Raw genomic sequence first — 26,061 nt, 5'->3', positions numbered from 1 at the left:
CGCGCGACGCTAAAACGCGGTGTTGGGAACGCGCATGCGCCAGAAACGTCACCGTATTTTTCTCGACGCAGCTGACGATGTAAACAAGAAAAGACAGTCGAGGGCAACAGGGATCAAACAGGCCGGTGTCACCGCAAATGATAGCCATTATATGCTCCTAAGCGGCGGACATGGGGCTCCCTGTTACTATTAAAGTCAATTTTCGGGGGAATGTGAAGAGATTTCTGGCTCAGGATTTGGACAAATTGGAGTGGGACTCGGTGGAAGCTTGGGTAAGCTGCTAGCAGAGCGTGTTGGCTAAATGCTGGCGCAGTTTGGTGAAAAGCAGGCCCAGACATGGCCTAGACACGTAAACAATAGGACCCAGTTGAAGGACAGTCGATGTTGTTGCGACAAAATGTGCACAAACGAGATATTTTCTTTTAAGCCAGGCAGCACGTCACTAAAATACGCACGGAAAGTCTGCTCAGTTCGCTTAACACGGCGTTGTAATACAGTAGCTGTAGCTGTAGAGGTTCATCTCAACGTGACATAATTGATGTTTACACGTGTAAGAAGAAAAAAAAAAGTTATAATTTTATAATATGATGTTTGCTATGAATTTAATCTCAAATTTTTAAAATTATATTTCAGATTAAGGCATCATTCGGAATCAACCACTTTCAAGTAAAGTACTTTGATGAGGATAATGAAGAGGTAAGAGAGTGTGTGTTTATATTGTGCACTGTTTTTTTGATGTAGACCTTTTTAAGTGGTTGAAGAATTATGATTTTGTTATTCATTCGGACCCTTTTCACTCTTTATTTCAGATTTGCATAAACAGTCAAGGTGAGATACATGTTTATTTAGTTGTTTATCATTGTTTCATGAGGAAAATTATTTAAAGAAGAATATAGATTACACTGATACACATTTAATATAAGGTTATATGTAACTACATGATACAGGAAATGTTAAAGGATGGGTTTGCAATTTTTCAAGTCTGTCTTAAATCAATAGTCAGGTCCCCAAATGAACATTGAAATAGGTTTTTCTTGCCATAATCATTCCTCCTCTTCATACTGCCCATTCGAAGATCCCTTCATAGTGCACTTACAATGTAAGTGATGGGGGACAAAATCCATAAGCCTCCTTCAATGGAAAAATGTATTTAAGAGTTTGTCTGAAACTAATATGAAGCTTCAGATTAACTTTGATGAGTCAAATTAAGAAAGAAATATAATTCGATGTTACAGTCTTTTTAGTGTCAAAGTCCCTCTTTTTTTACTATACTTCCACCACAGCTCAACAGGGAAACACTGTCCAAGGAAACAGTTTTATGCTAAAAAGACTGTATGTGGCAGATATCCACTTGATATGACTAACTCACGCTGCTGAAGCCTCATATAAGCATCAGATAAATGCATTTTTGCACAAAATGTGTGTGTGGATTTTGCTCCCCATCACATACACTGAAAGCACATTTGAAGGGGATCTTTAAATAGCCAGTATGAACAAGAGGAATGATTACAGCGAGTAAAACCTCTTTCAGTGTTCATATGGGCCGCTGACTTTTGTTTTAAGACAGACTTGAAAAATTGTGAACCTGTCCTTTACTTGTTACCTGTCAATTGTTCAAGCAACTTACTGTTGATTTGTTTCTATTTCAGATGAATATGAAGAAGCCATCAAGGTACTGAGGCACTGCTGGGTTTCTGGCTGAAGTCAGGGTGAAATTTAACAACACATTAGACATTGTCATTACAGAAGGATAAGTGCAGAAAATGCAGAATATAGGAAATTGTAGTGGCCGTTGAACTTCACATCAACCCTCACCACCTAGAGGAAGGCATGAATGAAAATGACGTACTTCTCCATATGTGGCTTCCACTTTCTAGGCACAGGACATAATATGACAGGATCTCATACACCATACTTGTAGCTGTACTGAGTGCACCAAGGAAGACAAATAGAAAATTATCTGTGAATAAATATGCACAAGCACAACTACGCTGTGTTGATAGATTGAATACTCGACAGTTTATTTTATCAGAAGTCACTGAGTAGTAACGTGTGTACATTGTTCCTTGAATATGTCTCATGTGTTATTTGCATTTTGGATATGTTTGTGTCGGTGTCCCCCTGGTGTGTGTTTTTAATGCTTACTTTTTCAAACAGAGCGCAGAGAAGCAGGGGAACCAGTTGCACATGAACGTGTACAAGATGAAAGGCCAGGCTTGTGGAGGCCCGCTGAAGACAGAGGTGAAGGAGCTGAAAGGAGACCTCCGACCCGCTCCTCCTTATCCATCCAGGGTCAAGACAGTGGACAAGGGCACACAGGTCACCCCCGAGCGAGAAGCTGTAAGGAACCAAACAGATTCTCCTCCTCTTCTTCCACTTTCTTGAACATATTTCTGGCATCAGTATCAGCAACTGTTTTTTAAGGTCTTGTGATATAATTTCTGAAATTATTTTAATGTGGTCATTGCCCCCAAATCAATTTATTTTAAGGTCAGATAACATTTTCCTATGCATTTATCTGGCAATGGTGGAATCTTTACAGTTTTGTAGAGGCCACTACTGCTGAATGCGCATAGAGAAAAGAGCCAAGGCCTAATTATTTAATTATTTGTGCCTAATTATTTAAATCAAGGTCACCTGGAATGTGTCATATAACAAATCTTCATAGGTTTGATGCAAGTCTGATGTATTTTTACACAGGTCACTGTAAAGGACAGCAAAGGGAGCAAACCAGAAGATCCTCCCATGTGGTTTAGATCATACATGGAGAAGGTAAGAACATTTGATGTAAAGCAATAACATCACCTTGAACATTTTGTGTTTGATACATGATTAATATTGGTGTCGTTGAATATAAGGTAGCATTCGGCTTCTACTTATATAACTAAAACTCTTTTTTTATGTCATAGTTTAAAGATGAGGTGGTGAAAGAGGTAGTGGAAAGGATGTGCAATGACTTTTCTGGCCAGTGCTGTACCCACAAATCTCCTGATGGGCCCGGTGAGGTCAGTGAGGCCAGTGGGGCTAGTGGTGGTCCCATAGGGCCCAGGCCAGGTCCCTCCACCTCAAATGGATCACTTGGCTACACCCCAAACTGCAGCAGCTGCAACAAACTCACCTCTGAAGGGGCCTACAAATGCAGGTAGGCTTGGAAGACTTTCTAATGTAATAAGATGTATTTTGAGGAAAATCCTGCAGCTAAATAAGTAGCTTATGTAAGATACAAACTAAATACACATAATGTTTTATTTACATTATAGACCTTTCGTGTATATGAGTCCTGTCTATGACATCCTTTTTTCCCAGTTTGTTCTATAAGCAGTGTTATAAGAATTCCAATTAATGTTTTTTTTTTCTCTCAACTGTCTATGTTGACTCTTTTCTCCGCCAGTGTATGCCCGTCCTGCATCCTGTGTGAGATGTGCAGACATAGCCATGACCCCAGCCACAACCTCGTGAGAACCAAGACACCTCTGTCCATCCCTGAGCATGGAATGTCGGGAGAATTAAGGTAAACCTAAAAGCTTGAAGATTAATCGTCCCGCATCTTGAAACAATACAACAGTGCTAGCATTTTTTTTTTTGCTTTCACTTGGCCTTTTTTTTTAATTATTGGAGGAAATAGAACAAGCAAATAAAAAATAGATGCACAGCAGGAATGCAAATTGTTCTAGCAGCTAGAGCACTGTAATTCATGAATTATGCGTGTTTTGTTTTTGAAAAAAAAAAAACTCTTGATAGTCAACAAATAGGTCTTCCTGATAACATTTCAAACCAGGTTCCCAAGGCGAGGAGACAGGACAGTGCGCAAGGCCGAGCGACAGCGCCTCAAAGCAGAAAGGAGGCAGCTAAGAGCCGAAGTGAAGGAAATCAAGAAGAAACTGAGACTGGAGAAGAGGGGGCTGCAGTGGAGTGGGCCCTCTACCTCAGGCAGAGCCAACCTGACTAACATGGCCTCCGCCTCCACCCAGGTCCCAGCCCTGCCCCCCCCTGCTGCTTCTGAAACAGCCTCAGGTCCAACCCCAGCCCAAGGTCCCATCCCTGCCCCGGCCCCTGATCCCCAGGCCTCCAGTCCAGAGTAAGCGCCACCTCGGAAGGGCGTCCAACAGTGCTGGGTACCTCGAACCCAGCATGGATGCAAAAAAGTCTTTTTTTTCCAAGAAAAGAAATCAAAATATGCCATCTTTGTTATCTAGTCTGTATGAGTGTATCGCTGGCTGCTCTGGGGTGGTGGAAAATGTTGGAACTACCTCAATGTGAAAACTGCTGCTGCTGCTTCATAGATTTTCTAAGAAAAAATGCTTTTGAGCTGCAAAAAAATCTGGGGTCCTGCTTTTTTGATTCGTAGAGAACAAAAGAGATGGGTATTATAAGAAACCAGGGCTATTTTCAACAATGCTCTGTACACTTGAAACTAGGGGTCCCGGGGTCTCGCACACGTCCTTGGTGCCCACTATGGCTGCCTTGTTTCTGGATGAAAATCTGCCTGACGGCACCCGTCTGGAGCCTGGTACCAAGTTCATCAAATACTGGAAGATGAGGAACTCGGGCACTATCAGCTGGACCTCAGAGACTAAGGTACCCCTCCCACCCGTCGTGAGGACAGGCTCCACTCTCTTTGCCCCCTGCTTCACTTCCACTTTGAGTCCCCTTTCAACTCATTGCCTCCTTTTTATCCACTAACACCAGCTAAGATTTCTTACCCAGCCTAATACAGTACAACTAATGTGTTTTCTGTGTGAGATGTTTATTATTTAAATTCAGTTGAATCTATGTTGTGGTTTAAGTTCTTAAGTCTGTGTCACTGTTTGAATGTGTGTGTGTGTGTGTGTGTGTGTGTGTGCGCCTCACTTGAACGCATGTATTTTTTTCCGTTGTGTGACTTTGGTTGCATGCTGTCGTCTTTGTGCTTTTTCGCATGCGTATTCCTATTTTGTGTTTTGTGTATGTGTGTGCGTGCACCCAGCTAGTGTTCATGTGGGGAAACCTCGGCCTGGCGTCAGAGGAGAAGAGGGAGGTGCCAGTCCCCTTGCTGCTGCCCGGACAAGTGGGCGTGGTCAGTGTGGCCTTTGTCGCTCCCGTGATGGAGGGGACGTACACCTCCCACTGGCGGCTGGCGCACTGCGGGTGTCAGTTTGGCCCGCGTGTCTGGTGCAGCATCGTGGTCGACCCCGGCGACAGCCGCAACGCACTCGAACATCAGAGCAAACGACTGGCAAGTCTGATATCCGATGACACGCTGCACAGCTGCAGCGAGAACATTAACTGTGGACATGTGCATCTAAATTGTAACATTATTTGAGATACTTAAGTCTTACATTTAATTGTTGCTGCATATGAATCATGCAAATGATTTTCCTAAAACACGAAATTATTTTACATTAAAAAAGTTCAGCATGATTCGGCAATAGAAGACTAATTTTTAGACCTTATCCGGTTCACTTTTTGTTATTGAAGTCTGTAAGTTTTCAGGATAATGATGGAAAAGAAAAACACAAATCACAAATAATACTCTTAAAAATGTGTCTGCACATTTTTCAAATATTTGAAATTCCAGTATTAATCATTTAAAGTTGGAGCCTTCGTAAACATTAGATAAATGGTCATCTTTGAATGAACAACGATATTAACGATGACAATCTTGTGTTTTGCTTCAGAAGGAGCAGTTGAGGCCAGTGGAAAAGGAGAGGGCGATAAGGTCCAAGGACAGCAGCACTATATTGTCAGTGGACCTCAGCCATGAAGACTACTACTTTCCCTCAGTCGACCTGCTGACTGCACAGGTGCACGCTCAGAAAGCTCCGGTGTTTACATGTTTTTAAACTGAGCCAAAAAAAATAGTTGACATGCTTATGTGCTAATTTTTCTGCATCTCTTCTGTTTTTTTTAGGATCTATTGTCATTTGAGTTGCTGGATATAAATATTGTGCAAGAGTTGGAGAAGGTTCCTAACAACACGCCTGTCGGTAAGCAAAATATGATGCTTTAAACACTGAGACACTTGATTTAACATGAGTGATGAGATGCTACTTCCTGGTTTAGGGTGTTATTAGTTTTGTATGAAGAATTACAGCTACACTTATAAACTTTATTTTGACTATGTTAAATATATAAACTATAAATCTACCTATTTTCTAGATTTGACACCCTGCATATCGCCTCTGCCCCACGATGCCCCTGTGTTGGAGAAGCCGGCCATCACTTCACAGATAAAAGATGACATAGAGGTTACAGGGGTCAGAAAACTTTTTGGTAAGACTGGTTGAGTACTAGAAAGTTTCTGTGTGTGTGTGTGTGTTTAACGGTATGAATATGACAAAGGCTGTTGTTGGAAAAGCAGATAACAAAAGAATCTATTAAGCTAAGGTGAAACATAATGTGGGTTTAAATTTGTTGTGTTTTGGTCAGGAGTGAAGCTGAGGCACCAGAGGGAGCTGTTGGAGCCGGTGGCCCTGGAGGAGGAGAGGGAGGAGGAGATCAGTGGAGCCCAGTTCCTCTGTGAGACGGTCATCCGCTCCCTCACCCTGGAGGAAGCTCCCGACCACAGACCCCTGCGCAGAGCCCAGCACAGCAGCCACAAAACACAGGGTGAGGAGCAGCTGTGCCTCCCTGATGGCGACCATTAAAATCACCATGTGCTGCTAAAGAGACTTATCATTCCACTGCACTAACTATCTATACTATTATCAAAATGCCCTCTGCTCAGAAACGGAGTAGTAGCACAATGAGATAGTCATGTTTTTTCTTCCATAAAACATTTCCAGTTGTTTCTCGGGGCCCCAGCTTTTGCCTGGAGAGAGCTGCGGTGACTGAGAAGACGGAGAAGGTGCAGGAAGGAAATGAGGAGATCTGTGCCATCAGAGTTGAGAGTTTAGCTCCACCTCCAAGCACCGGTCTCAACCAGATCAGCCAGGAGACAAAACCAGGTTAGAGAATCACATCCTTTTTGTGTTTATTTATAATTTTGGCATTTATTTTCAATAGAAACATTGATATAGAGACATTAAAGCTTGCTTAATTTACCTTCTCTAATAAGGTACTGGATGTAATTACAGCTCCATGGCTTAATTGTTTTAATTATTCATTAATGGAGCCTCACCTGCAATATTTACATGCTCACGCTGGTGTTTTTTTCCCCACTTATAAGCTCCTCCGCCAGAACCAGAGATTGAAAACCTGCACATCAGTTCCAGTTCACATCATGATAACGAGGACGAAGAGGTCGTGGTCTTGGATGAAATGCAAAACGTGAAGGATACTCAAAAAGAGAAAGAGAGTGGAACCAAAGGAGAAGACTGGGATGAGGTAAACACGTTTAATCTTTTTATAATAACACTTATCTGTTTCTTGACATGTCTGCAGTTTTCCAACCTATTTACTCATGAGTGTCTTTGCTGCTTTGTGTGTTTTATATTCATGTTACAAGCACAAAAAGTCCACAAACGTCATCAACCTCTCCTCCTGTGTCTCAGGTCAGCAGCCAGACCTCCTCAGTCTCCTCCTGCGACGATTACATCATTGTCCTCCCAGACTGCTTTGACACCAGTCGTCCTCTGGGGGAGTCCATGTACAGCTCTGCCATGTCGCAGCCTGACACTGATGTCGCCGTGACCTCAGCAAACCCAGACGAACAGCAGGAGGAAGAGGAAGACTCCGACACCGAGCCGGGCGGGGCGGCACCACCGATAGAGAGGCGGGAGCAGACGGAGGTGGTCGCTGCCGAGAATACCTCATTAAAAACTTGGTCTCCACCTGTCCCTCCCATCCACAGCAGTGTGAATCAGATGCTGTGTGCTTCCCAAACCCTGGACGCTGTGACTCTCACTCCTGAAGTGGTGCCGCCACCAGTCCTGCCTGACCCCATGCTGCCCCCGCCGACCCTCTACTCACCCAGGTCAGACGGGGCTCTCTGTTAGCATGCTTAAAACAACCTTTTCTCTAACTCCAAAGAGAGATATATAGATATTGAAGATGTTTTATAGTGCAAAACGTTTTTCTTTGTGTATTTTGTGTCTTTTTTTGTTTGTATGTTTTTATTTTAACCCTAAAATACTGGAAAATTCCAGATTTTGTTTACCCATGCATCAGCTAGTTGTTCTGTTTCCTGCTGCAAGAAATGAGTTAGATCAGGATCTTCCTCCTGTGAGAACAGCTTGGACAAAAGGACTGTATTTATTTTAACTGCTCTGCAGCCTTACGTGGTTTAAATCTCAGTTGTCTACTGTATGTTTCAGGTCTGAGGCACTGTACCTGGCTGAAGACCCCAGTCCTCCGGTCTGTGAAACCTATGAGCCACACCAACCAAGGGTCCACTTAAATGGTGAGTTTTACTATCAGAGTCACTTGATTTTATAGTCAGAACATGGCGGTATCATAGTACATACTGGCACAAATGGCTCAGGACCAGCATGGCACACATGCTAAAGCTGTATCAACATCTTTACCAGAGTTTAATAGGTGTTCATCAGTGCAATGACATGTTCTTAAATGTAAAACAGGACTGTTTAACTTCAGTGTTGCCTTACAACCTTCTGTTAAAGTAGTTGACTTGAATTACCAGTTCACTACTTAGTTGTCGGCGAGAAAGGAAACACATTTTGCCTTTGTGGGAAGAAAGGAAGTAAACAAGCACAGGCTTTCAGGATTTGTTGCTTCAGCAGAAGGTTCGGTTCCTCCTGTAATATTATGTGAGTTGCGTGTGTGTGTGTGTGTGTTGTTATTTCCTTATTTTTATCTCTTCTGCAGTATCATCTGGTCTGTCGAGATCTGCAGGCTCAGCATCCAGTGCCTTTGAGACATATAACCCCAGACCCAGCAACGCGCTGCAGCCAAGGTGCAATACAACAAAGAGTAAAACTTGATCTGCTTAACTTTAGTGGAAGAAATTCCTGCACTTTAGTTTCTCTTTTGTGTTTATCTACATCCATCATCTTATCATGTTAGAACTTGATTTAATATCTTATAATGAAGAGTCAGTCTGTACAATCACTGACACTTAAAGCAATCTGATGCACCTTTAAACAAGTATTTTTGTTTTCTTCATCTCTTTGCTTTTGTGAAAACAAGAGTAACTGGAACACGCTGTTCCCTGTAGTACTGTTACATAACCCAGCGTTACCACATCCTTGTCTTCGTACCAGGGGCCAAGGAGGCATCACCGAAGGATTTGTCAAGGGGGCCCTTTCTGTGGCAGCATCCGCTTATAAGGCTCTCTTCACTGGACCAAACTGTACAATACAGGTACACCACACAGCAACTGTTACATCTACATTTTAAAACAATCTAGCCGACATGTACAGCTAAAACAAATCAAAGTACAACTGCAGCATTTAGGTACGTTTTCACTTTTCATTTTCTTTATTGCTAAGAACAAGTACTTAAAAGAAACAAGTGGTTTCTTCTCTTCCTGTGCAGATAAATGCACAGGAAGAGACAAAGAGTTGGGTAAAGAGACAGTACTCTACACCACAATTATTTTAAGATACTTGCATAACAGCTAAACATGCAAAAATGTGTCGTCCCTCCAAAAATGTGGTTAAAATGGGAAGAACTGGTGCATCACATTGCAGATTTGGCAGATACTTTTCTTTATTGAGGTTAGTAACAGAAAAAGACTAAACTCTATTGATGTGAAGCGTCTTCATTGAGTGTAGGCCCGTATGAAGACAGGAGATCCTCCAGAGTCTAGACACCGGTGGTGGTGGCGTAAAGTTTGCAAGTGGTTGATGAAATGACAGAATTGCAGTGATATTTGAAGAACGGCATCCAGGGACTGACTGTGACTTTGACAGCATGGGACAGCGGCAGCGACAGAGAAAATTAAAGTGGGAAGAAACTGCAGACATTCTTCCATAGAGGAATAAAGATCACACAGTGCAGAATGACTGAATTTACAGCAGCGTTGATGCATAAAAATGTGTTAATTGTTTTATAAATTGCTTTAATATATAACAATTACAACTCAGCTTTAAAATTATTTAAAGAACAGTGCTGATAATCATAACATGTAATCTAATTAGGATAAAAATGAATTTAGGGTCTCCAGAATGAGAGAAACATTGATATAGAAACAAGAAAATTTTGTAGGTATTTCTGTCAGTAGCCTCTAGCCTGTGTGGTTAACTAGGGAGGAAGTCATTTTATTTATTTAATCATTAAGGTAACTTTGTTGCTGTGTAACTCTGCCAAAAAGCTCCATCAACCAAATGGTTTGTTTTAATGTATTTGATTAGAAGTTGGGTGTCACCTGACAAGTTCAAGTCCTAATCTCCACATTTGATTGCCAAGTTTGAGGCTTGAATTTTATTTGACTTCAGATCGTAAATACTGTTTGAAATTTGATTATTTTATATGTAAAACTGCGTCGATTAGCCAGCCTTCTTCTGTTTGGACTGTTTTTTTGTTTAAAACTAAATTTCAGATGGCAGGAATCCACTGAATTTGCGCTACATCTTTTGTCTGATGATGCATCAACCCAGCAGACCAGTATTGTCTACATAATCTCCCCTTCCCTTTTCCCTTTTCCTCTCACCTCTCATCTTACCCGCCCTGTCTCGCCTCTCCAGCGAGGCATCGACCCAGCCACCAGGCAGGACCCTTCCCTGATGGCAATGCTGCTGGAGATGGGCTTCAGAGACCAGCGGCTCAACCAGCGGCTGCTGAGGAAGCACGGCTACAGCCTGCTGCACACCGTCAACGAGCTGGTGCAGATGGCCGAGGATCGCCAGAACAAAGCTGTCGATACTCAACACTGAGGGAAAGAAAGCTGTGAGAGGGCTACTGTGAGGCTGTAAAAGGAAGTAACTGATTTGACCCTTTTTAAACATAATGTAAAGAGAATATATTTCGATTATGACCTGTGTGTCGCTCAGCCTTTCCAGTGTCAGGATTTATTTTGAGTTATTAAAAGTAGAGTCAAAGAAAACCTATTTATGATTAATGCAATTGATTTTTTCAAAGGTTGGATTGTTAATTTGGACCAAGAGTAAAGCTAATAGAAGAACAATATCACTTGAAATATAAAAAAACATGGAACAAAAATGATAGAGGAGCATTTATTTTTCATTCTCGGACACTGTCGATTTAGAGACAAAGAAGCATTTATGTACAGCTTCTCCTGCCTTTGCCTTTAATTTAGATTAACCATATAAACACTTGTAGATTATAATGGATTGTGGTTAACCTTTGCCATGCCTTGTTTACCTGGGCAATAGAGCTTTATGTGTTGGTCAAAAAGGAGAAGGAGCCGTACTTTTGACTGGACAAAAGTGTGTAATTTCAGCTCTTCATCTTAGTGTTCGTATGGCTGTCGTAGCTGCTTCCTCTGGCTCTGAAAAGTAATTTGTCTTTTGACAGGGCTTGGCTAGATTATATCTCACATGTAGAACAGTGAAGATGAATATTGTTGAATGTCATAAAAAGATAAAAATGTTCTGAAAAGCCGGCTGTCATTTAAGGTGATTTTACTGAAGCTACATGGGTATTCTGGGTGTTAAGGGTCAGCAGTGCAGTAGTAGGAACAACAAACAGATATGTAAGACTTTTTCTCGATTTATCGTAGTGAAATCTGCCTAAACAATGCAATCTTTTTCTGTATCAGAGTACTGTTATTTTAGACGTTGACATGTGGAATGTATACAAAAACCGTCTGGAGCGGATCACCGTTCAGACACAGATGTTTTCTACTGCTTTTTAGGAGACACCTGCATGACAGGTAGAGGCTTAGAGATGAGTCGTGTTCTCGTGGTCTTAGCACAGTCACAGTGGGGAAAAAAAAAAAAAAATTAAAAAAATAAATAAAAATCCGCTTCGCATCATCTTTTAACACCCTCTGCCTGCATTTTCACGTGTCCTCATCCAACCACCAACCGAAACTTTAGCAACTGTCATTTAGCACTAATCCAAACTGAGATGTCTCTAACAACACATTCCTCAATCTCTTAGTGGAACCAAGTATATTGAATTTCATTTCATTGCCTTTTATCAAACATGATTATTAGTTTACTGATGCATACATATGGTGATTTGACATTGTTTGTGGTGTGTGCGGGTTTAAGTTAATGTACGTCTGTTTTCTTTTTTTGACTTGTTCCTCCTTTGTGTGTTTGTGTGTGTGTGTGGTTGGGTTTTTTTTTGAACCTTATTTTCTTATGTTGATGATTGTCCATGTTTTAAAGTATCATACTCTAGAGAATAATTCTGAATATATCTACTGTGCTTGTCAAATTATTCTTCTGCCACAGAGTGTATACATTTAAAAACCCTTCTACTGTCAATCCGCCAATAAACTATTTGCACATCTCTCTTGTCTCTTTGCCCCTCTGTTAATGAAAAATGTCTAAATGTAGGTTATTATGCCACACTGAACTGTATATAGCTACTGTACATTCTGCACTGGTTTCACTGGATGGTGTCAAAAGTACAGAGGTTGCAGCGAACTGATTATACTGCATTTTTGACACAATGAGGTAACATATTTTAATAGCCTTCGTGTTCTTTGAGGCTGGGTCACTAACCGGGGAAATGGATAACCCCAGGTTTAATTTGTGTCAGTTGGTTGTATGCAATTTTATCAATTGCAAAAGATTTTGAGGAATTTGTAAAGCTAAAAGCGTTGTAGCGACCAACAGGTTCTGCGTTATTACAGAATCTTAAGCTAGTGTCTTGATTTGAGTACTGAATAATTTTAGTTTAGCTAGTCAGAGTTTGGTTAAGTTTAGTTTAGCTATAAATTCTAATAAATACTTGGCAACACTGGTATCATTTGACTGAGCCAGGTTAGCTGTTTCCCCCCTTTCCAGTCTTTGTGCTAAGCTAAGCTAACCGGCTGTTGGCTGTAGCTTTATATTTAACAGACATAATATGAGAGTTACATAAATTACTGTGTCTCTCTGCCAGAAAGCATTAAACAAATTTCCAACATAACCACGGGAAACTTTGTGGTCATTGTTAAAAGAAACAAGAAAATGGGAAATGAGCTTGTGCTAAAGTTCACTGTTTTGCTGACCCATCCGACCGTCCAGACAACGTCCGTTTTAGTGGACTTGTGGTTCTATCATAACACCACACAATTTTCCTCCTTTACTCCCGATCAGGGTTATCATTTCACGGTTGCTGGAGGGCGTTCGCACTTGGATATAAACATGTTGTTACTGGACAGTTGCTGAAATGACTGACACCGTCCTTTTTCAGGCTCATTTTTATGTGTCTGGGCAAATAATTAACCCACATGTATAGTCTGCTGTATCCAATGTACTTAATGGGAACTTGTAAATGGCAGAGTACACACACAATGCACAGAGGGGCCCAACAGAATTTTTTTTTTTTTGTCCTCTGGGGCCTCATAACAAGTTAATCCGCCCATGGACTCCCAGTTGAAACAAGATTTCAAGGTCAAAATAGCCTAATAACTTGTAATCCTTACATTTGTATTAATTACTGTTTATTTTAGATAGTTTAACTGTGAACTGAACATGTGTTGCAATACTGTACTGTAAAGGAAGGAAAGTGAATCAAAAGCAGTTCATGTGATCTGCCACTGTAAGGCAGCCTGACTGACTTGTCACTTGAAAAAGCAGGAAGTGATCCTCCCACTCAGTTTTGTTTTTACAGAGACTTGAAGTAGTCTGTTGGTGATCTTAATGAAGCTTTTCTAAAAACTTAAACTATAGTAGAAGAAATCAACAGCAGTGCAGCAGTTTAGTCTTCACACTGGGTGATATTTGGAGTTAAAGCTGAAGTCAGTGAGGTGAGTTCACAGACGAGGAAATATCCTGTTGTTGATGTGGTTTCACTGCTGTCAGCTGAATGAGTGTCGCATGGTTTCTCCCTTGCATGTTTTGCAAATGTGTGGTAGGCCGTATTATATTTTTGGACACAACATGAGAGCAGAAAACAAGATTAGTAAACTTAACAAACCTTAAAAATACCTAAGTGTGTATTTGAAGTCATTTGTGTCACTGTTTAAAAAAGGAAGGTTTAAAACAAATTTAAAGGTACAATCCGTGTTTTTAATGAAAATGAAAATGCAGTCTCATCAGCAGAACCTAATATTAGGAATAGTTAGTAGTTAGTCAAAGAAGTATTCAGGTCCTTTAAGTAAAGGTAGCAACATGGAAATAGAAAAAAAAACTTTAATTAATGTTAAGACCCAGCATTGAAAAACAAAAGTCTTAGCAACATGTATTTAAAAGATCAAAAGTCAAGGTAGCCATAATGTGGAAAAATGGCCCTAGAGTCATTATATTAATGGATTATGATGATGTAATGTGTAAGCAGCTGTGTTGAAGTTAATTTTAACTAAATATATTTTTTGATTAAATATACTTTTAGGTAGTTAAATCTATAACAATGTGTTATATTTTATATTGTGATGTTTTGTATGGGAAAACTTTAAACTAGTAACTTAAGCTGTCTGACTTCTTATTTACCTTAAATTGAACATTGTATCCTGAATTTTTAGGAACTGGAACTGAAACTAAGTCAGCTTTATATATGTATATATATGTATATATGTCCATAGTGTTTTTAATGCTCAAACTTTCTATTAAGTACATTGCATTGGGGATGTTAGTCTTTTTTATTTTATGTAGACCCTCTGCGTGCTTGCAGAGCTGCAGCATAACCAAACAAAACAAACCAGTTTAGTTTCTTCTTTGGAAAGATGGAAGAAATCCAAAATCCATCTGCTGAGTTCAAATTCCTGACTTTAACATGCAAGATTAGATTTAAATGTTTTTATGTCATTTATAGCTTGCTGCAGTTGACTAAACAAGACATTAAACTACTTCCACTGTATTTATTACTAGGTTGTTGTAAAATGTAGCACTAGTTAACAGTTTTTATAACAGTTTTGGCTCAAGTTCCATAAGTTTCGTGCCTTGGTGGCCGTTATGAAAACAGAATGATTCACTGCTTTGCTATCACCTCAACCTCCAGTGAAATTTTGTAACATTAAACACTATTTGCCAATAATTGCATCATACAAGAGACGGTTGATAGAAACAATGTGTGTATCTATTTCCTCCAACAGGAAATGGGAATCTTGTATTTTTGACACTTAAAAGCCAAAATCTAGAATATCTAAGTTAACAGGCATTAATTTCAAAAGTATCAACACATTTCAGTTCATAGACCTTTTACTCTCTGTTACTTAGATAATCTAAATGTCAGGGAATGACTTTTGCATTTAGAGAAAATCCAAAGTAACTAATACATTTCTTCCTTTGTGAAACTTAGCAGTCATCACACAATAATCCCTGACACTACCGGTGTTACGGGGTTTTACAGTTGCAATAGAACCATAAACTCCCCGCGGACTCTGCTCAGACTCATGTAGCACAAGAATGAAGCTTTTATTGGTCATTTAAAGGTTTGTGAGAAGGGTTGGTATTATAGGTCACCACACAAGACTCTGTTAGCTCTCAAAAGCCTGTCAAGAAGAACAGAAGAAAGAGACGTTCAAGTGTACAGACTGTAATTTGCCTGTTATGTGAACTTTGAAGAGCTGATTGATAACGATTGATGCACTATTGAGCTTTTAGCAGGAGATTCCAAGCTTTTATTGGTCTCTGTTCTCCTTCTCCTTTAGACTGGACTTGAGAAAGAGTCATGGTTACACCAGGGCACAACGTCAAAACCACAGAGGGTCCTGATCTGACAAAAGAGATGGAAAAGGCGAAAACCCTGAAGCATTTCCCTTCATATGGTGCCATGAATGGAAACGGACACTCTGGAGACACCTGCCCCACTTGTCGTGGCACCGGGAGAATTCCAAGAGGTTGGTTTCCTGCCATGAAAAATGTGTTTTTTCACTATTTTGACTGTTTTTTAAAGCAACGTCTATGCCTTAACTCTGAATTATATTCCCGATTTGTCCCTTTTAGTCTTTAAATTTAATCATCCAGCGTTCTCCAGCTGTCAAAAAACCTGACACCATGTTACACCATTCCTCATCCACAAATAACAGTTTCATTTAACATTCAACAATAGGGGAACTAAGTCAGACAGAAATATACCAATATGTATGTGCAACTGATTCTGTTAAGCCACATTTGGCTCACTTTTACATCATTTTTTGTGGTAAAAACAAGACTATTTCTTTCTATTTCCTTGTGTTTGCAGGTCAGCAAGACCAGCTAGTTGCTGTAATACCATGTAACGATATAAGGCTGAAACCCAGACGCACGTAAGGGATTTATAATAATAAAACAATTTATTTATAGAGTGCTTTTCAAGATACTCAAAGATATACAGTATGTGTGTGTGATCTGCTGTAAGGTTGCACAATATTGACAAGAAAGTTATGTTAATTTAAGGATTTGCTCTGTTTAAATTTAGTTGGATATTAACTGAAATATAAAAAAAAAAAAACGCAGCATTAGTCTGAGTATGCTTATGTTTTCACAAGCACACGGATATCTTCATAGTTGTTGCTTCATGTCAGTGTATACAAACGATTTTTCACGTTTGTGTTGCATTTCAGGAAGCTCTACGTGTGCGTCTCCATGGCTGTGTGTCTCTTTCTTTGCTGTCTGATCCTCTTCTTCCTCTTCCCCCGGAGTGTCACCCTGACGCCTGTGTCTGTGCTGTCAGTCATGGTCTACTTCACCCCAGATGCGGTTGAAATGGAGGTCACGGTAAGTAATGTATAAAATCTGTGCCATCTCTTTGTTGTATCACTTCCCTCAGCAGGTATAAGGACTTAACCAAATAAACCACACTACAGTATTTTATTCATGTGTTAACTTCCATCTGACAATAAATTACATGTCTCCATGGTAACCAAATATACAGAATGTAGTAATTACTGTCTATAATTACGGGAGTCACATGCATACCTCGTAAATCACAGCATGTATTGCACATGCTCCTTTTGCCGTTTTTTTAATCCACACTGTCTTGTTATATTGTGTTTTGTGCTGGATTTTCTGTTGTGTTGTTTTGACCAGAAATCTCTCAAAAAAAGAAGAGATACCCTGAGATCTAGTGACTATAATGATAAAATTAATGTCAAATAAAATAATTAATATATAAAAAAATGCAGAATAAGTGTACAGTATTCTGCATATACTGTATACAGTGTATTCATACAGGCAAGGGAAGTGCGTTTGTATAGCTTTCAAGCAAAGAGGCAATTCTACATGCTTACATAAGGCAAATAAATGCATTAGCATAACATTTAAAAACAAAATGACAAAGACAAGGAAAATAAAATATATTAACATAGAATAAAATGAAATAAAATAAAAATACAAGTAGACAAAACATAATAGACAAGAAATACAGCTTAATTGCAGTTACAGTGCTGTAATAAGATGTCCCCAATTTAATAAAGGAAGCTTAAGTGTAGTATAGAAATGAATCAGTCAAAGTTCAAGTTCAAGTTTATCTGTGTACTGTAGCACAATATCATACAAAAGCAGTGACATATTTATGTTTCACATAGTGATAGAAGAGTAGAAAATAAGTTGAAGCATAAATGTTGAGGCACATTTTCAGTTCCGTCTGTGTCACTACTAGCTGACTAAGTTTCTATTCTACAAGCAGAGTAGCAATGAAATTAGGTCAGTGATTTGTAAACTAGTGTATGTATATACAGTATTTGCACTACAGCTGTGTTCTAAATCTTCCAGCTCTGTCCCTGAACTTACTGATCTTTTTATTTCATCTGGCAGAGGAGCCGTCTGAATTGCATTCACATGACAGCCACAGTAGTTATGTAAATGACAAAGTTCCCTGAGACTTTTTTTTTTTAATGATAGAAAGGTGTGTTCGTTGCACCTGACCGGCCGTGTTGTTTCATCCTTTAGAATCTCCTCAACATCACCAACGAGAACTTCGTCCCGGTCCAGATTGTTGATTTTAACGTTCAAGGTCTGGTCTCTGAGATAGTTGTGGGTAAGACCAAGATATCGAATATGACCGCCCTCCAACCACGCTCACAGAAATCGGTGAGTTTCACACAAGATGATTCATATAAAAATATATTGTTGATATAATTGTCAAGTGATTAATTTCTTCCCCGTCTTGAACTTTTGCAGTACACCATTAAAATCGACCTGCCTATTACAGATAAAGGATTAAAGTAAGTTTGAAATGATCCTTAATTTGTTGTCAGCACATCACAGTTTCCATCAGAGATATTGTATGAAAGTGATATAATACACCATGTTCACCATTATTGTTCATACGTGCACACATCATCTGCTTTATCTCTTTCAGCTCTTACTGCAAGTCAACCTCTATCAAGATTCACACGTTATTTCTGGAGCTGCAGTAAGTGTCAATCGCAAATCTGAAAACCAACAGAAGATGCAGCCACGTTTGCATATCTAAAAAAAAAAAACTCAGTGTTAAAGGCATCACTTTGTGCAGTTTAGGGTTATAAACCACAACCGCAAAACAGGTTGTCTTAAAAATGATCTTAAGTCAAATCTTTAAATCAGAAATGTTCTTTTTAGATAGCACAAAACGACACGATAACACAGACACGTAAGATTTTAACTCTGCTTTTAGAATCCGGTGAAATAAATTGAATTTAAACCACAAAAACAAACTTTTTATTTTTCAGTATTTAGTCACGATGCCTCTTGTCAGCTTCTGTTAGCCAAACTTATTCATTTACATGTGTGTCAATGACTGAGATGACGGTTTCTGTGCATGTGTTGCTGTGTCACACGTGTCTGTGCACTGCAAACCAGCCACAATATAAAGTTTCCTGTTTTCAGTTGCAAACCATATTAGCCACAGACTATTTTTGTTTCCCTGTTTGAAGTTAGACACTGCACCACCACCACCAGACCACCACCTGGACTGACACTGTATCTCCTGTTGTCAGGGATAGAAAAACACACACTTTACTTTGCTCCAACACTGGACTTTTACTGTTGTGATAAAAAATAATTAAAGTTGCATTTAAGTAATTGTTTGGTCCCTTTTGGAACATGCTTAACATTTTAGCAACATGTTAATTATTTACACATCCAGCAGACACAGAGCAACAGTAGCGTTAGTTTGGAGTTGTGTGTTTTGCAAGCATAGTAGCAATGAATATGATGGCTGTTCATGTATGAAATATATAAATTAATCAGTTACTTGGAGGAAAAAAAGCCCTTTATTGGGATAAACTGTACATATGTAACAGATCTTTTCTCTGAACACTTCATTTGGAGCCTTTTGTACTTTTGTTTTTTTCCTTTTCTATTCTTTTTCCACATGATTTGTAATATATATCACTGGAAGACGCATGTTTTTGTAAATAGCAGTGTCTTGAAATCCCATGTGGGATGAGCCAGAAACTAAACTAAACTAAACTAAACTAAACTAAACTAAACTAAACTAAACTAAACTAAACTAAACTAAACTAAACTAAACTAAACTTAACTAAACTTTATAGCACTTATCAAAACCAGAGATTACCAAGTGGTTTACAACAAGTTTGTTACCTCTGTAGCTGCTAAATGCACCACTTTCCTCACCGGTTAGTCTCGAAGTTTATGTGTCTGCTGTTTAGTCCTGGGCAGGTAGCGTACAGCAGGTTTACCAGAGCTTTTTTTTTTTATTTTGCTGAAAACAGCTGTCAGCTGCAGCTGAAAACAAGGTTGACAAGAGTGAAGCCAAACAAAGAGTCTAAAAGAGCTGAGAGGAAGTGCAGAGCAGGGTGATAATTCTCTGCAGGATTGTCACTATGAGAGAATCATATGATATAAAAAAAATATTGATTACTGCAGCTTTAAAACATTACGAAAACACGACAAAGCAGATTCTGTCACCAGCTGTCTTCACACTGTTATCTTTTCCCCCCCACAGAATGACAATGAATATCTCGTATCTCTCTCACACGGAGCAGCTGTCTCTGGACACCTTTGAGTATATTGACTGTGGCACCAATTCAACGATCCCACATCCTGTGAGATGATGAAATCTAAATGAAAAACATCAAAGTGGGATTGTGAAATAATGAATATTCTGGCAGCACAGCGCCCTCATCTCTTTTGTATGGGCTGTGAATGATAACTACTGTGGAAATGCATTTTATCTTATTCTGTATGTGGTTTTAGCATACCGTATAATCAATCACTACATTGTTATAATTAAAAACAATACAGACGCTTCTAAGACACTTTAAATATACATCTTAGTGTGGATGCTTTCTGCTCTTATTTGATCTGCCTGTAAATCTGTATTGTAAGCAAAGTGGTCTCAGAATTGTTTGAAACAAGCACAATTCCTAAAATGCTAAGTATGAGAACTGTGTATTTACATTTTAGGACATGTATATTTCATTAAAAAGGGACTAATTTCACAGTATTTTTTGGAAACAGCTTATTTTTTGTCAGGATGCCTGATATTGTGTAAACAGGATGTTGATCTCTGATGATCTTGTCTTTTGTAATTTGCACTTTATTAAACATTTAAGGTTCACTTACGGATGGCAATTCATTTCTTTTTGTTTTGTTTTAATTTGGGTGAACTCACCCTTTAAACTTCTACTGCTGCAGCTGTGAAAAAGGATTTGTATGTTCAACACATTTACACACAAATTAAAAGCAGGTACTTCATTAAGTGTGGTTAAAAAGTGAAGGAATGTAACTAAGTACATTTACTCAAGTACTGTACTTAAAGGGCGGGTTGACAATTGTTCTAGTCTGTCTTAAAACAATAGTCAGGTGCCCCAATGAACATTGAAACAGCTCGCTGTAATCATTCCTCCCGTTCATAGCAGTCAAATCAAATGGATATCTGCCAAACTGAGTCCTTTTGGTACAAAAAAGACAATAACTTTGGAGGATATCCTCTTTATTTGACTAATTTGAACCGCTGAAGCTTCACATTAGCTTCAGATAAACTTATGAATGTATTTTTGCACAGAATGAGGACTGTGCGTTTTGTCTCTCATCACTTCAATCAACTGTTTCAATGTTCATTTAGTCATGTGACTATTGTTTTAAGACAGATTTGAAAAACTGTGAACGTGTCCTTTAAGAATGATTTTGTGCTCGCTACTTATCTTTATTTTTTTATTTGAGTATTTTTATTTTATGCTACTTTATTCTTCCACTCCACTTGAGTAATTTTACTCTTTTTACTCCAATACTACAGTGCTTCTGTACTTTTGTCATTTTGAATGCAGAACATTCATTTGTAATGGATTATTTTTATATTGTGGTACCTCACCTCAGCAGCTCAGCTCAGAGTGAAAATAATGTCAAGGTGGAGTAAAACAAAAACCATCTAGAGAAGGCTATACAGCAACTTTACCCTTAAAGTTTGCTCCTAAAATTCTTGAGAATAGACGCAAGGTGGCGCCAATGCCTTGTTAGACCGACAATGCAGACGAGCTACATACTGTTAAATGCAGAAGTGGTGTTAACTGTGGAAAATTGCATGATTGTCTGCCAAGCAAGAAAGTACATATGAAAGGTAAATATATAAAAATATGAAAAGCAATATTTTTGCATTGGAAAATCTTTTTTTCTTACTCTCAAAATCAAATTAATCCACTAAGGGCAATATATTCAAGACATTTCATTCAAATATCAGAATTAAAATAGACAAATCTATCATCAGAATGCATCAATTACTCAGTAATAGATATTCTTTAATCTCACTCCAGCTGTAGAGACCATGCAGTTCATCTTTGTACCAGCAGGGGGCGTGGAGATGCAGGTCCAGGTGGCTGTGACGTCACCAGGGCTTTAGGGTGCTGTGCCTCTCTCTGGAGTTCCTCAGTGCTGCTGGAGGAGGAGAGGTGCGGACCTTACCGCCGGGACAAACATCATGTGTTGACAAGTCAACCATGGATGTGTTTATTGCTTTTGGATGATGCTTCCGGCGCGCATATAGAAGGTACGTTTTAAATATACACGGAGGAGGACGTTTCTTATTTTTTATAGTATGTGCATTGCATGTATTTTTTTTATTTATATAAACACCGTTGTTTTCTCTGTTAGTTGATCCCTTAAAAGTTAATGCCGTTTGGTGAAGTTTCTAATTTATTTGCATATTTGTTTGCATTATTGAAACATCACAGTAAAAAAAAACATGCAATAGATGGATATGGATGGCTGCATGCAGGAGAGAAAGCAAACTAAGGCAGACTATTCCCACTGGAGCTATTTCAAATAAAATCAAATAATTAAAACTATTCGGAAACATGACTGTGCATTATGCCTCTTGAAACTACAATCGTTGAATTATACTATACTATAATATTTTTGAGGTCATAAGTAGATAATGTCTTCCTGGGGCTGTATTCAGTCCAAAGGCAGCTGTTTCTTTGCTGTTTAATGAGTATCAGGATGTCAACAACAACCGGATTAGTGCTGCTGCAGCAATCCTCATAGACAGTTGGCAGAGTGTACCAGTGAATACATATCCATCCACTGCACTGAAATCAATCTGCCCTAAGAAAAGCCTTTCAGGTTTAGCAGTCTTAAGAGGATTAGCCGTGGCAAATAAGAATCTAGATAACCTCAGCCACCCAATTAACCTGTTGTTTGTGGCTCTGTAATGTGACACTGAATTCCCCCAGACGTTTATGGTTTTATTTAATCAAATGAGAATGAGAAGTGACTGAATTAGAAGGATGCAACCACGGATGAAATGAATACAAGCCTGTTTTGTGGGACAGTAATGTGATAAATCTCAGCTGTGAACACAGGAACTACCATTCTGACAGGATGAAATTGCATCAAGCACTTTAAAATGTGCTTCCAGTGTTAATCATCACTATCTGTTGCCAATGTCTCCTCTGTATTTGTCAGGTGACACTGTGAAATAACACTTGGATTGCAAATACACATTCCTTTAAGCACTCATTGTCTTCTTATTAAACGTTAACCCTCTCTGTGTGTGTGTTTTGATAAGGTCTCCAGACCATCTGATCCCATCTGCCTCTGAGGACAGGGAGCAAATGCCAATCAACTGAAAAAAGGATTAAATCAGGAATTTGTCACCTCATCTAAGTAGGTGTGAATTGCTGGCTGGGAATCATGGGGAACCAGCTGACTGATATCGCTCCAAACACGCCGTTCCTGCCAAACTTCCAGTCTCTGCACGTGGTGGTTATCGGGCTCGACTCAGCTGGCAAAACCTCTCTGCTCTACAGGCTCAAACTGAAGGAGTTTGTGAAGACGATCCCCACCAAGGGCTTCAACACAGAGAAGATTAAGGTGGCTGTGGGGGCTTCTCGGTCCATAACCTTCCAGGTTTGGGATGTTGGTGGGCAGGAGAAGCTGCGCCCGCTGTGGAAATCTTACACCCGCAGAACGGACGGGATGGTGTTTGTGGTGGACTCCACTGAGTTAGAGCGTATGGAGGAAGCCAAAGTCGAGCTCCATAAGATCACCCGCACCTCAGAGAACCAGGGTGTCCCGGTGCTGATCCTGGCCAACAAACAGGACCTGGATTCGGCCTTGTCTGTCAGCGAGGTGGAGAAGCTGCTTTCCGTACACGAACTGAGCATGTACACACTGCATCACGTGCAGAGCTGCAGCGCTGTGGACGGTCAGGGAGTCCAGCCAGGCCTGGAGAAACTTTATGAGATGATCCTCAAGAGGAAGAAGATGGTGAAACACAACAGAAACAGAAAGAGATGAACCCTCAGCTCACACTGTGGATATTACCTGAGGAGATTTATCCACTGTTGAGACACTTCCAGGCTTAATGGTCCCTTTTAATGGGAGAGCGATTTGTGCCAACAAAATAACAATTACACATGGCCTTAGGGTCAGGAGGAATGGATTTGGTCATAATAATTGAAGCAGTATTGACATATACTTTGTTCTACAATCGTGCAGCTGCCCTTTGAAAGCTTAAGCTATAGATTGAAAGGAAACCTTGATAGCGTTAGTCTTCCCTAAGTGCTTTTCTACACTTGTTTTAAAGAAGATTTCTAACAAGGCATTTGCCTGGTAACTTTAGGACTAATATATGAACTCATTTACATTCATGCAGCAGGTATATGGTGAAGAAAAATATGAAATTAAACTGAAAAATGTCATTATATTCCTTCACTGGCTTGCACAGATTCTGCCCCACTAAATAGGTGTTTTTGTTCCACAATGTATGGATACTTCCCCAAGATATTTACTCCACATTTTTGTGTTTGTGCTGGAGATGAAGATTTCTGTTCTTGTAAATGATATATAATGGAAGTGTGAAAGCGCCAGATGATATTTAATTTCATTGCCATTGAACAATAATCCAAAGTGCATTCCCTTCATGGCCACAGAGGTTAAGTTTCAGTTCCTTTAACAATAGTGTTTATACGAATTGTACATTTTTGTAACACTGAAGACTTAATAAATCAAAGCACTGTACTGAACTGTCATTGCTATCTTTGTACTTCAGGTTTGGAAATATTGCTTTTTATGGTATTTGCAAGTCTGGTTTGGGCTTTAAAAAGCTTTACTTCAGATATTTATTTGATTTTAAGATGACCTCCATACAAATTTTGAAGCTCTGAGTTGTCACCTTTCCCCCCTATTCATAGTCCAATCAGCAAACGAGGCTGTCAGAAGGATGGTGGGGGTCCTCTCCTCTGCCTGCACCCCCCAAACAAAGCAAAACAATCCATTTACTTTGATTCCCACCTTCAAGTCTGCCAGCTGCTGACTGCTGTAATTGCATCAATTAGTGGTGAGATGGTTCAGAGGTGAGCTGGTTCAGTCCTGTTGTGTGATCACGCGGGATTGAACCACCTGCGGCCATCACCGTCGCACAGTCGATGCTCTGCTTTACTGTATTTACACTGTTGCTCCAACCCCGAAAAAGAAATGAGGAGACAGCTTTGTGTGAAATTTGCAGGGGGCAGCTTCGTGTTGAGAGCACTTTATTGAAATCAATGGACAGTTAATGACTCTTCTTATAATGTGTTCTGTGACCGTAGATTATCATTGTGTCCTGAAATTACTGTTTTTCAAGAAGTAATATCACTGCAGGTGTATATGCAGCTAGAATAATAGTGAAGGATCCCTGGTGTTTCAAATGCAAACAAACCCGACACGATTTTCAGGCCTCCTGCTGACTGTAACGGTGGATGCAAAACTCATTTTCATACATTCAAGAGATGAGAATATGTGAAAGAAGAAAAGGTGATGGCAATGACTTTTATTTCTTATTCTTATTTCACTATACTGATGTTTCAGAATATTCCATGCACACTTTTCTGTATATAGGACAAAGGCAGTGGCTGATTTTGCATTCACAGTTACTACTTTGAAGGTTATCAGAACAACTGATGTCTGATGTTTCATGCACCAATTTATTATTACAACTAAATTATTTCACGACCAGTCGAAACCTATTTGTGGAGGTTCTGTAACCGTTTCTCGATAAAAGCTTTTAATCCACATGCATTTCCATAAATCCCTTAAGTTGCCACTCATATATGATATTATGCAAGGGATACAAGGTCTAATCTATGGGTCATACATTGTTGACCTGCATACTGTCAGTGTTTGAGTGTGTGTAAGTGTGTGTAAGTGTGTTAACGCTCCTGCTGTGTATTTGTCTTGCATGAAATGATGAGATAATGACTCGTACTCAGAAGCCTGCGGCTGAGCAATCTTAAACTCTGAATGTCAAGACAGACATTGCGCATAAATGCATACACATACAACGTGTATAAAATATATACAAACACACACACACACACAAGCACGCACGCACTCACATTTTGACTTCTGTGACCTCATCGTCCCCATTATTCACAACGGTGAGCTCATTAAAAACTTTCAAGGATGTCTTTTGCAGAATCATCTTGACACAACAGCTGGTCCCTGAATAAATTAGCATCATGATGCGGTGTTTTCAACAGCTGAGACGCACCGTGGGCATGTGGAGGCATCAATCAGCCAACGAAAAACACCCAAACATTCTGCGCCTGAGAATCTCTGCCTTGAATAAAGTTTCAAAAGATGCTGTGTTGCAGCTCAGAAAAGGTGCCGCTGTGCCTACAGTTTACTGCACACTTGATTGACTTCCTGAATTGGTGCCAGGATCCATCCAGCGGGGGGTACAACCTGCGGGAGCTGCATGCTTTTCTTTTTTGCTTTT

General features: G+C 39.6%; 3 protein-coding genes across 5 annotated transcripts; all 3 read left to right on the top strand.

Moving 5' to 3' along the window:
• The first annotated feature begins 71 nt into the window (after positions 1 to 71).
• Positions 72 to 12,300, top strand: nbr1a (NBR1 autophagy cargo receptor a). 2 transcript variants are annotated; one of them, XM_042396833.1, is made up of 22 exons: positions 72 to 272; positions 634 to 696; positions 810 to 828; positions 1,650 to 1,672; positions 2,158 to 2,340; positions 2,701 to 2,772; positions 2,910 to 3,142; positions 3,392 to 3,511; positions 3,779 to 4,078; positions 4,419 to 4,578; positions 4,967 to 5,215; positions 5,658 to 5,783; positions 5,891 to 5,966; positions 6,139 to 6,252; positions 6,409 to 6,588; positions 6,765 to 6,926; positions 7,148 to 7,305; positions 7,473 to 7,894; positions 8,235 to 8,320; positions 8,746 to 8,833; positions 9,141 to 9,240; positions 10,566 to 12,300. In XM_042396833.1, exons 1-22 carry the CDS (start codon positions 171 to 173, stop codon positions 10,752 to 10,754), a joined length of 3,225 nt encoding a protein of 1,074 aa, XP_042252767.1. In that variant the 5' UTR covers positions 72 to 170; the 3' UTR covers positions 10,755 to 12,300. The 2 variants fall into 2 exon arrangements, with proteins under 2 accessions (XP_042252767.1, XP_042252768.1); XM_042396834.1 differs by lacking the exon at positions 3,779 to 4,078 and having other exon boundaries at positions 73 to 272.
• Positions 12,301 to 12,377: 77 nt separating this feature from the next.
• On the top strand, positions 12,378 to 20,424 carry tmem106a (transmembrane protein 106A). 2 transcript variants are annotated; one of them, XM_042396837.1, is made up of 8 exons: positions 12,378 to 12,467; positions 15,590 to 15,778; positions 16,123 to 16,186; positions 16,484 to 16,637; positions 17,811 to 17,951; positions 18,042 to 18,085; positions 18,223 to 18,276; positions 19,810 to 20,424. In XM_042396837.1, exons 2-8 carry the CDS (start codon positions 15,610 to 15,612, stop codon positions 19,916 to 19,918), a joined length of 735 nt encoding a protein of 244 aa, XP_042252771.1. In that variant the 5' UTR covers positions 12,378 to 12,467; positions 15,590 to 15,609; the 3' UTR covers positions 19,919 to 20,424. The 2 variants fall into 2 exon arrangements, with proteins under 2 accessions (XP_042252771.1, XP_042252770.1); XM_042396836.1 differs by lacking the exon at positions 12,378 to 12,467 and adding an exon at positions 13,555 to 13,747.
• A 1,293-nt stretch (positions 20,425 to 21,717) lies between these two features.
• arl4d (ADP-ribosylation factor-like 4D) lies at positions 21,718 to 24,318 on the top strand. Its single transcript, XM_042397578.1, has 2 exons — positions 21,718 to 21,849; positions 22,870 to 24,318. The coding sequence occupies exon 2, from the start codon at positions 22,995 to 22,997 to the stop codon at positions 23,598 to 23,600; it is 606 nt and encodes a 201-aa protein (XP_042253512.1). The 5' UTR covers positions 21,718 to 21,849; positions 22,870 to 22,994; the 3' UTR covers positions 23,601 to 24,318.
• The last annotated feature ends 1,743 nt before the right edge of the window (positions 24,319 to 26,061 follow it).

Source organism: Thunnus maccoyii, chromosome 20 (assembly GCF_910596095.1).
Source record: "Thunnus maccoyii chromosome 20, fThuMac1.1, whole genome shotgun sequence".
NCBI classification, from domain to species: Eukaryota; Metazoa; Chordata; class Actinopteri; order Scombriformes; family Scombridae; genus Thunnus; species Thunnus maccoyii.
The sequence above is the reverse complement of the archived record's forward strand: the minus strand, read 5'-3'. Positions and strand labels throughout refer to the sequence as shown.